At 41.3% G+C, this 16,489-nt stretch overlaps 1 protein-coding gene across 2 annotated transcripts in view; it reads left to right on the top strand.

The window, feature by feature from the left end:
- Positions 1-16,489, top strand: part of Fgf12 (fibroblast growth factor 12) — a 581,813-nt gene that overhangs the window by 2,707 nt on the left and 562,617 nt on the right. Inside the window, exons 1-2 of one of the 2 annotated variants that reach the window (XM_004640911.2) lie at positions 13,540-13,623; positions 13,787-13,929. In XM_004640911.2, the coding sequence (XP_004640968.1) occupies positions 13,917-13,929 (13 nt within the window). In that variant the 5' untranslated portion in view covers positions 13,540-13,623; positions 13,787-13,916. Of the gene's footprint in view, positions 1-13,539; positions 13,624-13,786; positions 13,930-16,489 lie in introns of those variants that run through there. The other variant, XM_023700952.1, reaches the window with a different exon arrangement.

Genomic DNA, 16,489 nt, shown 5'->3' with positions numbered 1-16,489 from the left:
CTGGAAAACAAAGAAGTAGGAAAAACCTGTGTGCAAGCTTCAGCCTTCCCAGCCAAGAAACTGAATCTGATCAAACAGACATAAGAGAGGGAGACCAGATGTCTCACAGAGGCTGTGGCTTTCAGGCTTAGTTACTGGCCCAGGTACTGTTGGGAGGTAACAGAACATTCCAGGGGTGGGGATTAGTGGAGCAACTTAGGTGACTGGGAGAGCACCCGGAAAATGATACCGGGACCTTCAACTTTTCTCTGATTGTTGGCTCTCACTGGGCAAACAGCTGTGGTCTGCCACATACTCTTTGCCATGGTGTTCTGCCTTGCCACAGGCCCAAAAGCAGCAGGGCCAACTAACATGGACTGGAACCTCTGAAACCATGAGCTTTGAGTAATAAAAACAGTCAATTCTAAATACAAGGTGAAAACAAACCCATGGCTTTAACACAGGTGATAAAGTTACTCCAGAAGACTCCATCTTGGCAGCTCCTCCGCTCCAACATTGTAGCAAGGACCTTAACAGCTGAGGCTGCTGAAGCAGAATTAGAATTGCACCTTGAGGTTCAGCTGGACTCTCCACCCTCAGCACTACTTTTTCTCCTCAATTAAAAAACACACTACCCCATTTCCAATCACCCTACTTTATCTCTCCATTGAGTCTCCAGTGCTACAGTCCTTGCCAAAAATCACCTTTTTTTAAAACCGTAAGTTTAGTATTTCTTGCTCCTTTTCTGACTGAAAAAGAAGTGCAGTTTCTCTCTTGTGCTCTAGTGGACCACAAGTCTAAACATGAGTGGTAGAAGATGTCTCCCCTACCAAGTATATGTCTTTGAAGCGTGGGCAAAGGTCAGGTATTTAAATTATGTAAGTAGTTGGTTGTCTTTCTGACCGTGCAGTTCACTTATTATATATTTTGTGGAAATAATATGACTTCTTGGAGCCTCAGTTCCTTGTTGGTGTTACTGTGCAAAATTAATAATATAGTAAATATAAAGCCCCTGTCTTAGCCACTTGTTCATTGCTGGGACCAAAATGCCTAACACCCATAACTTAAAGGTGGAGAGGTTTATTTGGTTTATAGCTTCAGTCTGTGATTGGATCACTCCAAGGCAGAAGACAGCATAGTGGAAAAATCTGGTAAAGGAAGGTACTCAGGTATTGACAGCCAAGAGCAGAAATGGGGCGGGGGAGAGAGGAAGGGAGAGACAGAGAGACAGAGAGAGAGAGAGAGAGAGAGAGAGAGAGAGAGAGAGAGAGAGAGAGAGAGAGAGAGAGAGAGAGAGAGAGAGAGATCCTTCTGGGTTATACCCTCTTCTAATTGGGCCTCTCTTTCTGACAGAAAATCTTCTCTAGTACCCCACAGTCCAATCACCTCGCACAAGTACCACCTCTGAGGACATGAGGCTTTGGGAGGGATATTCCAGATCTAAACCACAACCTTCTGCCCCTAGCTCCTCAGACTCATGTGTATTATTTTATGCAAAATGCACTTGTTTTATCTCTAAGAGTCACCAAAGTGTTAACAGTGCCAGCATTGCTAAAAAGTGCAAGTCCAAAGTCTCCTTTAAGATACAAGACAAAGTGTTATTAGCAAAATGCTGTCGAATTCAAAAAGAAAGTTAAACACTGTTAATTATACAATGGGGTAGCATAAGTAATCCTCTTCCAAAAGGGAGAAATAAGGGGATAGAAACTAATGGGACCAAAGCAAGACCAAAAAAGAGCAAACATTCAATCCTGTAGTTCCATGTCCAGCACCCAGATAAGTTGTAGCAAAAGATGAGAGCCCCAAAAGGCTGCCATCCTACTTCTCTGGCATCGCCAGCTTCAGCTTCATGGTGTCTCTCTCTAGTTGGCTTTGCTCAGCTTCTGCATCTTTTCTCAAATGCTGTTCCCTGTTCCTGGCTTCTCTAGCCTACCGTGGTCTCTGTTGCACTTTCAGTTTCTCTCTCACAGCTTTATGAGGCATATTTCCTGGCCCTCCAAGGCCTTCTTCTGAAATATGTGGAAGCTTCCCTCATCCCATGCTGCCCACCTATAAAATCAGCACCATGCAGATTAGGCAAGGTTTGCTAAAACTTTGAGTTAGAGCAGCCAGGAAGCGTAGTGTCTTGGTTTTTTTGTCATTGCTGAGACAAAATACTCAGGGCCCACAACTTAAGCAGAGGAAAGACCTGTTTTGAGGTCCAGAGTTTGTACAGGTTTCTGTCTGCAGTTTGCTGGATCCAAGACAGGGCAGCACGGGTAGGCGGGTGTAGCAGATGTGAGTTGGTGATGGCAGGGAGCAGAAAAAGACATCAAGGGGGGAAGGGCGGGAGCTAGATGCTTCCAGGCTACGCCCCAGTAATCCACCTCCTCCATCCAGTCTTCATCTCCCAAATCCAATCAGTAACTAATTCCCTTGATAAGAATCACATTCCCATGGGGTGCATTAGGCTTTGGGGGGACCTCTAGATATAAACCATAACATAGAGAAGAGAGGCCACGGTGAGGGGCATATACCCAGCCTGGCCATGCCCTCAGTGAACCTCCTCTAATCAGGCCCACCTCTGTAAAGCCTGCCTCTGAGCATAGGCTTTCGGGAGAACATTCCAGATAATTAGGATCTTTTAAATTAAATTGTCTGTCTCTGTTGCGATCTTTTCTTTTGCACTTGCTGGAGACTGAACCAAAGACTGCAAATGTCCTGGGTAGGTGATCTACTACTGAACTATATCCCTGACCTGTTCATTAAATTTAATGTATGAAATTCATGATATAAATGAAGAAAAATGTAAAGTTGTTATATAGTTTAAAGTGGTATTGGGGCTATTGGAAAGAAGTTCGGTTTTCTAAATAATTATGCTGTCCTGTTGAGAAATTCCCTGATGTTATAGCATAGATATCATCATAGTATATCGTCCCCCCATCTCATTCTGTCTCTCTGTCTCTGTCTCTGTCTCTGTCTCTGTCTCTGTCTGTCTGTCTTTCTCTCTCTCTCCCTCTCTCTCTCTCTCCCTCTCTCTCCCCAGTGTCCATTATGCAAATTAGGCTGACCTTGAGCTCACTTTGTAGCCCAGGCTGATCTCAAACATGCAATAATTCTCCTGCTTCAGCCTCCCAAGTGCTGGGATTACAGGTATGTGCCACTATGCATGGCCTATCCTCTTGTTTTAATAATTTCTCCATTATATTACCATTACAGTGATACAAGGGTGACATTTTAATTTCATTCTATATATAATCCCCAAGGAAAGTTCTTTAAATAACTTCATAAACATTTCATTTTCAGAATTTTTTTTCTAATTTTTTTTTAATCTTATCATTCAGATTATTCTCTATTTCTTTCTTTCTTCCACCCACTTCCTTCTAGGTTGACTGCTTCAACTTTGGTGGTTATCTGTTCAGGGCCAGGGAGATATTTGTTGCATTACTCTGCCTTAAAAATCTTAACAACATGCCCACACAAAAGCAAAGCCCAGGTGGAGAGAAGGTACCATTTCTATTGGTGAGTTCCCACCTCCATCTGTGCTACCTCAGCATGCCTGAGCTCCCTACTTACAGCACTCTGGTCTTCTGGCCCTGTTATCCAAAGCAATAATGCTGATGATAATACTAGCAAATGACTTGGTGTGTGCATCAGTGTGCAAACAGAGCTTACAAATGCACAGTAATGTATCCTGCCAGAATGCATCATATTTTAAAATGTGTTTCTTGGACATACTTACATTTAGTTGTGAAAAGACCACATCCATTATTAGAAAAGTATGTGCCTCCTTTACTCTGGGGAGATTCTTGATAAATGATAGCTACATTTAGCCATAGAAGCTAATCTACCAATCAGGAAGCACCTCTATTGAAGGAGAAAATCAAGAATAAGTAGCTCAGCTTTCTTTCTTAAAAGGGGAAACCATCACTTGGACAAAAGGAAGTGAGCAATCAAAATAGATACATGCTACACTCAAAAGTAGCAAATAAAAATCAACAGAATATTTATCGTCCATGTATTTCTTTATGTAAATCATTCCTTTTCCTTAACCAAGTCAGGATATCCACTCTGCTTATTGGAGTCTAAGAAGTCAAGTCGGGAGACTGTTAATGAGGACTACGTTTGTGTGTACTGGTGACGGCGATAATAAGATAGGTATTTCAGGAGATGGGAAATTCAAAATCACAGTGAAAAGAGTGATACTGAAAGAAATTCAAGTCCAAGAGGCCAACAGTGAATATCTGGAGACTAGGGAGAGAATGAGAATACATTAGGCTGGTGGGAAATACCAAGGGTCCTGGAAATCCAAACAGCATAACAAGTACAGTATTGAAGATTAGTTTTATTTGTTCTTATAGCATAGCAAATGAATGGTTGTATTGATTGATTGATTGATTGATTGGCCTGCTCAGCCCACCCTGAGGGCAGGGCTGAAGCAGCATGTGGTTCCAGGGATCTGACTGTGGTCCTCTGTGCTTTGGTCCCCTGTGCCTGCCCAAGCTTGCCTAAACAGGCACTTTAGACTGCTGAGCTATCTCTCTGGCCCTAGCATAGTAAATGAATGAATCAATTAATTTTAAAGGTCTTGGAACATTCTGGATCTTTAGTCATTTATTGAATTCCCTGAATTAAGAGTATAATTATTTTATGCCACCTGTGTTCTGAACACTGCTGTGTGATAGGAGTACCCCACCTGTCCTAATAAATTTCAGGCTGCTGTATGAAGGTATCAATGCCCAGGATAGAATGGTAGGCATGCATGACAAATACTGAAAATAATTAAGAGAAGATTTCTTAAGAAATGCTTTAACTGAGTTGTGAGAGACAAATTGAAGTTTCTGAGGGTGAGAAATAGACTAAACCCAAATTATCATCCAGCCAATTGTGTTTGTATGAGAATGTCTGTCTTCCTTCCTTTACCACATTCATGGGTTTGTATCTCTGTTCAGCAGTTAAGTGGCTTTGATAGGGCTTAGTGGGATAATATTTCTTCACCTGTTTCCTACTTCATACTCAAGTATTTTGTATTTCATCATACTATGGAGTTGCCGGATAATAGACAGTATAAGATAATAGCTATAAGCATTGACCTCAGAATGTAGTGCTTCTCAACTCAGAAAGAAACCAACCTCTCTAGTTTGGACCTCTGGTACCACCTCTATGAACAGAAAGAGTTGGGTTTGAGAAACTCTAGAGGCACTTTGAGTTCTTAACCTATTACTGAAAGCAATATAATGCTACTGGGCTTTGGTCCTTCCACTGTGAGTGCTGTAAGGGGCTTTAAGGACTTCCTAAGTCCTTTCTTTCATGGAGAAAGAAACCAGAGTGACATCTTAATCCTTCCCAACATTCTTTTTGTAACAGCTGTTATGATCAATGGCTTGTAATTCTGAGAGAAGGAAAAAATATTTATTGTATCAACTTGGATGAGATTTAATTAGCATGAAATGTGTCTTGCCAGTTAAAATATTAGTCATCCAGGGGCCTGGGAGATGGCTCAGTGGAATAAGCGCTTCCCTGGCAAGTGCAAGGGCCTGAGTTCAATCCCCCATTCTGCCAAAAAAAAAAAATATTAGTCATCCATTTAACATATCAACATTTTCATTAGATGTTATAAATCGAGACAGGTCTTGTATGACTGGCAGAGGGCCTGGGATCATCACCCGCATGGTCTTAGAACCCAGGGCTTAGAAATCAGGGTAGAAAACAATCCTCTGTGCACAGCAAATCTTGATTTCACCTCTAACCACAGCTCTTTTGCCCTGTTAGTTCACCAGAGCAGAGTTGTCTCATTGGAGAAGAGAGACACAGAGACAGACAGAGAATGTCTAAAGCCCTCGAAAATAATTTTTAATAAACAAGTACTTTTTAAAACTAGCAAATGTGAAACTTCATTTGTTTTGTTTCGTATATTGTCACGTGCCAGGATGGACACCAGTTGGCCATGAAGCTCCCTGTCCCTGCTGGTAATACCTTTGCTTTAATACACCTGTGAGATGCATTATGCTGCTGTACTCTTCTGCTGTTACTTAATTTCCGTTGGCTGAAATTACTCATCCATCATTTCCGTTTTTTTAATAGTGGGGATTCTGGTATCTGCGCCACAGCTAATTGCTTCCTTTCTGCGTCACACTGGGCCTGGACAGCCACGGTCACTTTGTGAACTGAGACTTGAGTACGGACATAAACCAGAAAGATTTTTCACCAAGTAATGAAAGAAAGCTTTGTTGTGGGGAATCAGTAGACTTAAGGTCTGATTTTTTTTTTTTTTTTGTTTGTTTGTTTGTTTTGCGGAACCGGGGATTGAATACAGACCCTTGCGCTTGCCAGACAAGTGCTTATTCCACTGAGCCATATCCCTGGCCCCTGATGTCTGATCTTGTTTTATAAAAAATATTTCATTAATATATGCCTATCGTACACTATAAATCCACTTAACATGGTGAATTGGTGCATGTATGGATCTCATCTTGAGTGGTTTTACTTTCTTTTCCTCTCCCTCTTATATTCCCAGATTTCTGGCCCATCTTCATAAAGTCTATTTTCCTTGTATCTTCTCATTTATCTTTTATTTTTCTCTTTAAATCACTTACACTTTGAGTTTCTCATAGTAAGAGAAACCACATGATATTTGATATCTGTGTCTGATTTATGTAACTTAGTATTATGGACTACAGGTTCATTCATTTTATTACCAAGGACCTAAATTTAACCTTTATGACAGAGTAGCTATGAACTGTGTTTGTATACTTTACTGTCTTTATCCATTCATATGCCTATCATGTTGATAGACATATAGGTTGTTTTCAAACTTCAGCTCCTATGAGTTGTGTTGTTATAAACATGGTTGTGTCTGGATCACTTTTGGAAGATACCAGGAAAACCTTTATCTGGGTCGAAAGGAATTTCTAGTTTTAGTATCTTACATTCATTTCCACAGTATGTGTACTAGTTTATATTCTCACCAACAGTGTGATAGTGCTTTATTTTCCCTAAAACTTTGGCAATATTTTTTGAGTTCTTGATGGTAGGCATTCTTTCTGCAGTAGGACAGAATCTCAGAGCTGTTTTAATTTGCATTTCTCAAATGGCTGAGGTTGCTGAATGTTTTATTTGTGTATCTATTGGCCATTTGTACTTCTTCTCTTGTGAAATATTTATTCATTTCATCAAGCCAGATTTTGATTAGATATCTTCATTTTGTGATGGTCTGTTTTCTTGAGATGTTGTAGATTTCAGTCTTCTGTTTGAGAAGTAGCAGTCAATTTTCCCTCTTCTGTATATCGTCTGCTTGCTATGTTGGTCTTTGTTGTGCAGGACCTTTTAATTTGCTATATCCCATCTGTTGATTCTTCGTGTTATTCCTTGTGTGACTGGAGTTTCGTTCTGAAACTCCTTGCCTATGGTTATGTTTTCAAATGTTTTACATAGTTCATCATCCAGGAGATTCAGCATTTCTGTTTTTATATCTAGGTCCATTTTGATTTGATTACAGTACAGGGTAAGAGGTAGGGGTGTAGAATCATTCTTCTTGTTAATGAACATTTTTCTAGCACTGTTTGTTAGTCTTTTTATAATGTATCACTTCACTGTGTTTTCCCCCATCTCTTGTTCTCAGTTCTCACTTTTGTCTGTTAAGTTTTTGAACTACAAGATTTATGAAATATTTATCAGCTTTGAAACTTCAAGGTAAACAAAATGCATCTATTGACTAATGATTACCTCCATTTGTGGGCTGGTGGCTCCTATAGTAGATACTCATTAAACATTTATTCTGCAAACAAATGGCCACTTTGGGTTCCATTTCTTAACTTTTTAGGTCCAAATATTTGTTATGTACAGTATTTTTGCCAAAGATTGGGTACCAATATGGTTTGAATTTTGGAGGGTGAAAGCTTAGAGTGTTAGAAAATGGCTTTACTCAAATGTACGTTCTTACAAGGCAGCGACTTTTGCATGAAGTTTCAGACTAATAGTTGATGTGCATTTGGTCCGTTCTTAGCATCACAACCCAAAGGTGGAGTTGGTCTTCATAGACTGAAGATGTTACATTGATACATTTTTTTTTAACCCAGCTATTTCTTATCTGAGGTGAAAAGGCGAGGTCAGCTGAAAAGTGTTATTTCTCACTATACCATTTGCGCTGATTATTTCAACCTGCGTCAACGGGGAGACGTAAACATTAACAATCCTGGCGTACTCCATTTTGTGTGGGCACAAGGCCAGAGTGCCAGATGGGTTCTGAAGTTCTCAGTGATGGCTTGTGTATAAATCTCTAATATTATCAAGTGGACATGGTCCTTAACAAGAAATGTCAAAACTGTTTGTCGGCTGGCTTCCAGATGGCAGGCCATGCACCATTACTCTGCTGCACCGCCCTGTAAGTCTCTTTAGACCCTTAATAACCCCCGAGAGAATGCTGTTAAACTGTGTGGACGGGCAGCTGCACAGCAAAGCACACCTAGGTGACCTCTACCTTCTGTGTTTTCCTGCCGTCCATAGAAGGCAAGACGTACCACTACTTACCTGGATACCTGGATTCCTTCTCTGCACTGAACTGTGTCTACTGATTTGCCAGTTTCTTCTGAGCAAGAAAATTCTTTTACTCTCACTAAAGGAAAAGAACAAGAACCTTGCAATTCAGTAAATATGGAAACTACAATTTCGCCCTACTCTCTGCAGCTGCATAGTCTTCTAGAAGTTGGAGATATAGCTTCTCTCACATGGCCATGTCACACTGGCCCATGACCTTCCTGTCCCTGAAACTCTTACATCAACTCCATTCAGCCCTCTTCTGTGATTAATTTCTTCCAGCCATCTAGGTTTGTTTATGAGAGCATAATCTGATGGCTGAACTCTGTTTCAAAGATGGTTGAACTTCAGGCTGATTATCTATGGTCTTTGTTTCAGAATAAACATGGGGCACAGTGGTTCATTCGTGTCCTGCCTCATGATGATTTTGCTGCTTCTTTCAGGTCATGCATGACCTTGTTTTTATCATCAGAATAGATAAGTGATACTACTTGGTGGTCAAGTGAATTGCTTTTATTGTCATGAAAAAATTTCTATTCCATTAAACTCATTCATTTGTTCATCAGGAATTATGTAATACCTTCTTGGAACCAAAGTCTCCTAGAAGTTGGATATATAAGAGGACAAAGACCTGTCCCTTTGTCCTTGAGAAACTTACATTCTGGTGCCAGTGTGGAATTGACATGCTCAGGGGAAACTGTACGCTGATCACCTCTCCAACCTTGCAGAGAGCGCTCATTTGTAGAGATCAGTTGGCTTTAGTCTCATGACCAAGAGGAGTTACACATGGTCAGTTGTTATGTTTTTAAATACTGTATCATTTCATTTCATTATAGGCCACAGATTCCTCTCAATTTATATTCAGCTCTTCTTGAAGTATGGAGTAAGAATATGGAAAAATGTATGTGGGCTGTTAATTGATTTGACATTAGCAAGGTCCTTTACATTGTTAATTATACTGTAATGCACTGCTATTAGTTAATTCCAATCATGTCTACTGTTTCTGCACATCCTAGGAGGCACCCAAAGCCAAGAGAATCTGAATGTGCATGTGGAGACTGTCAGTTACATAGGTTAGCCAGAAATACCATGGATTCCACATGTTGAAGGTCTTACTTTCATCCGGTTGTGTGTTAGGAGCATGATGGTTATTTAATTTATTGTTCAAACCAGGGAACCATGCTGATAAAGGTATAAAAAGTTAGCATTTGTACAAACCAGAACTTTCTCAAATTTTGCTATGATATTGGCTAAAAAAGGCTCTGATACACACACCAGAGTATCAGCTCACCCCCAAATCAAGAGCCATCACACCACCCTAATTTTTGGCATCTTTAAACAGCAAATTGCCATGTTATCACTCTACTAAATTTCAGACTCATTGACAAGCAAGTTCATCCTAAGTAGGTAAAATGAAGTCTTAGTCATGCTTTCATAGAATAACTCTTTCTCTAAATCCTCTTCCATATTGGGATGGGAGAGATTAGACCCTTGTTAAAAAGAGCAAGGGAATTTAAAGATTTTCAATCTCTATGAATCTTTAGCTCTAATAAATCCAAGACCCTAAAAATAGGATAATTTAATGAGGTACTTGTTATTTATGGCCCTTGGAATATGTCATGGTCAGTCCTTAGGGGAGCTCTACCTAAAAGATGATAATACTTTGCCAGATAAAGAAACTAGGACCCACAGAGTCATTAAATTATCACAGTGGTGCAGCTGGCAAAGAAAGACTAACAGCACTGATACCCACTTCTGCCTGGTTTCTTCTCCTCATGTTTTAATATTTCTCTATTGAAACTCAAGGCAGGAACCTCAGGTGACACTGAGAGGTCTAGTCTCCTCAAGGCACTGTGTGGTCGGAGCTCTGCATGAGTATTTCTCTGACTTCTTCCAGTTTCCCCTTCCACACTAAGCACTTTTGGAGTCCACAGGGTCTCCCCCCATCTCTCCCACCTCCATCCTAACCCTGTTAGTGCTTAGCTTCACAGACTCACCCTCTGTGTCTCTTCTAGGAAACCTTGCTAATACCCTCAGTCTTCTAACTGCCGCTGCTCCACAATTCTACCCTACTTGTGACAGCTTCTGTCTTATATTTTGCCAGGTCTTTCGAAATCATTTCTGTTTCTATTATCTTTAATAACCCTTAGTAGGGCAGAGATTATGTTTTATTCATGCTTTAACTTCTCTGTGCCTTACGTTTCTCACCTTCAAAATACAGTAATAGTACTAACCTCGGAGAACTCTATGAAGATAAAATTCATTCAAATATTTGGAGTTATCCTAGGGCCTGTTACACAGTAGTCCCTTAGTAGTAGCAGCTCAATATTATCATTTGTTAATATAGTGCCTGCAGTCAGTAGTATATATAGTACACACAAAATTGTACACTAAATATTATTAATTCATCCAATGCATGTTAGTATTTGACATGTCCAAGACTATTTTATAGACTCCAAAAATGATTTAGTAGCCCAGAGGGATAAATCCCCAGAGGGATTTTTTAGTAATAAAAATTAATAAAATATGTACATAAATAATTATGATATAAAATAAAAGAGATATGTGTTGTTAAAAAAGTAAAGATATAGACTCGTTAGTATCCTCAATAAAAATATGTGAGTTGGGACACGTAACGTTTGAGGATAAGAATATTTCTGGTATTAGTACAATGAAGTGAACACATTCCAGTGATAATTATGTAAGTTAGGAAAAGAGACGCTGTGGAGGTTTTCTTAGGATAACAGCAATTGTGCCTGTTGTCTAGCTCTAAAACTTGGGGAAGAATGGAAAGGCTTGGAATGTCAGACCTCAGACTGCAGTAACTTAGATTTGTTTTCTACTTAACAAAGCATCTGGGCTTGAAAACTTATGAATAAAAGAATAACAATACATACACCAGGAGGCTCTGTGGTTGTCCTCACCATAGATACAAGAAAAGGATGATATAAAAATCATCCCAGAAAAGACAGGATTCCTTTGAGCTAGGACCCTCGCTCTCCCGGCCTGCTTTGCTCCACTATCCACCCTTACTGAATACCCATCTTCCCTTTAATTTTCTTCCTCCATATGATAATAAATATCAAGGACTCTAAATGTATCGCTTAGTAAAAGCCTTGGGAAACAGTGAACCTGCCATAAGGGACAGTATTAAGTGCAGATATTACTGAGGTCCACGAAATAAGCTGCTGCACTCAAGCAGCAGCTGTATCCCCATCTTCAGCCTACTTCCCACACATATAAAACATTCAAGAGGGGCTGGCGAGATAGCTCAGTGGTCTAAAGCGCCTGCTTAGGCAAGCTTAGGCAAGCATGCAGGGACCTCGGTTCGATCCCCAGCACCACATGCCATGCCAGCCCCGCCCCCAGGGTGGGCTGAGCTGACCATAAAAAAAGAAAAAAATAAATAAAGGAAACATAAAACAAAAACAAAAACAAAAAAACCCCAACACATTCAGGAGACCATCCTGAGTCTTGTGATTCTTCTAGACATTTCCTGAAGCATGCGTTCAGAAAGCCTAAAGAACAGGAGGCCCTAGGACAGGGTGCCGATGTCCCCATCTTCCCAAGGTTGAGTGTAAATGGCTTTGCTAAACTATAGCAGTTCATCAGTGGGACCCGCCCACTAACGTCCATGTCTGCGTGACTGTCATGAGCTCTATCTGTATTCACGGCTCCAAGGCATTGGAAAATCCCAGCATATGTTCTCAATCGGCAGAAGTAGATTAAGTGATGGTCAACATGGAGGTTCTGGTTGGGAATACATTTTATTGTATTTACATGTGAAAATTGGGAATAGAAGTCTGTCATAGAAGAATTTTTGTGTCAGCTGGGGCCTGCATTTAACTTACATGTCTCCTAGCCATTCCAGAAGACTGTGCTTTCTGCATCTGTTTTTATGTCTGAAAATTAGATTATAATTCTTCAGGAATGAAATTTACTTAGGGGATTTCAAAGATTGAAATAAAATAAAAATAGACAAAGCATGGCATGGTGGTGAATGCCATCAACTTCAGCACTCTGGGAGGCTGAGGGAGGAAGACTGCAAGTTGCAATGAAGCTCAGGTAACTTAGGGAATTAGTGAAAACCCTATCTTAAAATAAAAATGGGGGTGAGCTGGGGGTGCAGCACAGTGTGAAGGGCCTGGGTTCAATCGCCAATACCATAAAATGAAAGAAAGAAAAAGAGAGGGAACGCATTTTTCCTTCAGCATCTTGCATATAAGCTAAATATAGTGTGTGTTTCAAAGATTTCTGATGTGAAAGAAACACATCAAGCGATTTTTGGTTTCCCATCTTTCCCTTGAGCCTCAAACAAGAAAAAGACTTCCTTTGCCACTCCACGGAGGTGACTTCCGCGGAAAGGACTTGTTATGCATGGGGCGTCCCACCAGGGGAGACTTGCTTCTTTGGAGGTGTTGGAAAGCAGCTTAGAGGAGAGTCTCAGGTGTCCTGGACCGGTGTCCAAGAGGAGGAGGCCAAGGAAATGTCAGGGAGGCCGAGGACACCGGGTCCGAGTGGCCGAGAAGGGAGAAAGCCTCCTTTGCCAGCCCTGGGACCCTGCCCTGCCGCACCACGAGAAACAGCAGAACAAGTGGGGAAATGGGAAAGAACCGAGCAGTGGGGAGCCTAGGGGTGGGGGTGGGGTAGACCCTGGCAAGTTGCTGCGGTACACGGAGGAAAGCCCGCATGGTGCTCGCAAGACTGGATCCAGAAGCGCCCTCCTCACTCTCCTCTGCCTGGGGGAAAATCCACCCTAACCCCGAGACCCCAGCCTCGCCCAAGGCTCCAGCCCTGGGTCCTGCAATACCGTGAGGGACAGGTGCACACTCCCCCGTCCTGTCCAGTTTCTGGTTTGCAGAGGAAAATCCGGTCCGGTATTTATTTTTAGCTGAGCTCTGACCAAACGCGACAGCTCCCGGCCGGGCCGGATCGCTGAGGACCGAGCTTGGAGCTAGGCGGAGGGGGCGGGGAGCGGGAGGCGGCGACCCGGGAGGGGGATGCCATGCGCATGCGTGCCAGCGCCCATGCAAATCGCTGTTCCTCCGGCGAGCGAAGTGGGATGATCTGTCACTACACCTGCAGCACCACGCTCGGAGGACAGCTCCTGCTCGCAGCTTCTGGACCAAGGTAAATAATAATAATAATTCTGAGCGGGTGCTGTGCATGCACGTTAATGGTAGATACGCGTCGCAGCTTCTCTCCTCGAGAGGCAGTGTACTGCTGCCGCTGCTGCTAAGTGTCCTTTGGTGGCTGATGGCAGCTTCAAGGTTTAAGAAATCCCATCTTTCAGGAAGCCAGAAGGGAAGGAAGGAAGTACAGGCGAAACCCTCAGATTGGCTTCCCAGACTTGGGAATCTGAAGCGGGCCCACATCTTCTGGCCAACTTCGATTGAACTTCCAAGCACTCGGAAGGGACCGAAATGGAGAGCAAAGGTATGTGGCTGTCCCCATCGGGAGACTCCCAGTGCATGTGCGTGTGTGGCCCAAGCAGTCCTCGGCGGCGAGGGGACTGCGGTACCGGGGAGCCAGCATCGTACGAGGTCGATCGGAGGAGATGCTATGTCCGTTGCAGCACTGGGAAGTGTGGCAGGAAGACCACTGCTTTCCTTTTCTTTCTTTCTTTCTTTTTTTAACTCCTACAGCTTGGAAGACAGTGTTTAATACTCCATCAGTTGCGTAGTGAAGTGTGATGAGTTTTTTTTTTTTTTTTTGGTGGGTTGTGGGGGATGGCGAGGGGAGAGTCCCTACCAAAATGGAGGGGGAGGAGAAATGTTTTGGAAAAGCAATTTCTTTTCTGAATAATGGCTGGGCTCAACTGTGTTTGTCTTAGGATTGCTGACAGGCACATTTTTATCGGATATTCAATAACGTACTGCTAAAAAAAAAATGTTTAAATTTTTCCACCACCCCACCCTATGGTCATGGTATTTCTGGCTGTGTATGACCACATCTTACTGCATTTTGAATAGCTAGCAGCCAAAAAATTAGGTCTATTTGAAACAGCGTGCGTTAGAACTGACCTCTAAGAAGAACGGTCTGTCGGAGTGCCGCTTGGCTCTCAAACATAATGCATCTAGTAGTTCTGGACATGCAGGTAATAATAGTCTCTTCATAAGCCTTCTGCATATTGCACACACACCAACCAGTACATGAGCTGTGCACACTAGATCTCATATTTAATGCACATAAAATGACTGTTGAAACTGTAAGATTGGGTAGCCTTTGCATTTAACCCTCTCTGTGCAAGTCTTTCTCTTCTTTCTCTTCCTCCTGAAAATGCCCACCAGGCTTTGAAAACCTTAAATGATGTGGTCAGTTATCCAGTAGGAATGTTAGATGTAGTTAATTACGGTGAAATCAGAAGAAATGATGTCAACTTTTATGGAACTATATTCATTACCCAGAACTGGAGAAGCTATATTTGAAACGAGGTTTTATTTTTAACCAGGAATGTCAGTCACTGTGGCAGTCTATTTAGGATGGGGAGTGGTGGAGAGTTACCTATTTCTGGGGCGATTAATAAAGCTGTGATGTGGAATGATAGCAGTTATATGTTCATGAAGGTATTGAGTATTTAAAGTCTTTAAACGTACCTTAGCATTTACAGTATTAAAAGCACTGATCTGGTGTCAGTTAAGATGAGCTGGCAATTATTAGTTTAGAAAAATTACATTTAAGATGCACTGCTGGACATTTCCATATCTGACAGTGATGGTACATATATAATATATATGCATATATATGTATATGAAATCCATGTCTATAAATATATTTGAGATTATTACCTCTATCACAGAACCCATTTTAAAAAGAAAAAAAAAACAATCTTCCTTAATTCACCAAAATCAGTAATATTCTATTTGATTAAGCATTTCTAAAGAATAGAGTTAACAGAAGGAGAGTATCATTTTGCTATGAAATGATTTCTGTGTGTGTTAGATGTTCCCTGGTATTTTGTCATTAAATTTGGTCAGGTGGTAAGGGTCCTTGGTAACATTGTAGCCTCTAATTTATACACTAGTTTCTGGTTCATCCTAAAATGAGCAAGTCTCTCAGCAAGAGTCTTTTTGCCCCCCTACATTGCCCATAAAATGATGCTGCATGCCACTCCGAGTTCCAGGCGGTTGCTATCCCAGATCGCTAACGTTAAGAGGTCCAGCTCCTCTGCTGGTCTTGAAGTTCAGAAAGAAAGCACCGCAAGAACGAATCTGAGAAGAATCAGGCCAGAAATTCTGTGCATCTAGACAACAGTAATACAGTGAACCATAGCTCTGACCTAAACTCCATGAAGACTTTTGCCACAACCAAGAATGTGGTCATGTTGCAGAAGGCCCAGAATTCTATAGGACAAAAGATATGATGAGAGCCTTTATGCATGCTGGTCTCTGGACATCCTTCACAGAGCTGTGTTAACCATTTAGCTAGCACATGGGGGATGCTTAACTACTTATACTCCTGCCTCACCAAATCGATGCAAATGGCTCAGTGAAAGATTGTAGCGAGCTTGGAAAAAATATATATTAAGTAGTTCATATCTGTATCCCATTCTAATTTTTGCCTTTTTTGAACTTTAGAATGCTATGTACAAACTTTCTCCAAAAGATTAAAATATAATTCTGGGAAGATATACTCAAATGTAAGTACATGTAATTACCTTTTCCTACCAGAAATTCTTTTTAGATGGTCAAAGAGGTATTGAATGATTCAGTTGAGGGTTTAAGAGTTCTCCACCCTAGAAAAAGTTTCATCAGGAATCTTGTCTCCAGTGTCAGACAACTTTCACATTTTCTTTAGCATTTGAAAATGCTTGCTTAGAGCAGGTGTTCAGAGTATCTATCGGTGAACTTTAGTTATGTGCAAATAAGATCAGGTCTTTATGCTTCTTTATTATTTATTATTTTAGATACCTTCTTGTCACCCAGAGTAAAAGAGGAATACAGATCAATTAATGGTTAAGTTCAGTGATCTTTATGTATGGCAGTAGTGAATATTG

The sequence above is a fragment of the Octodon degus genome, unplaced genomic scaffold, assembly GCF_000260255.1.
Source record: "Octodon degus isolate 3935 unplaced genomic scaffold, OctDeg1.0 scaffold00128, whole genome shotgun sequence".
Lineage (NCBI taxonomy): Eukaryota > Metazoa > Chordata > Mammalia > Rodentia > Octodontidae > Octodon > Octodon degus.
Note: the sequence above shows the minus strand (reverse complement) of the source record. Positions and strands in the feature narration are given on the sequence as shown.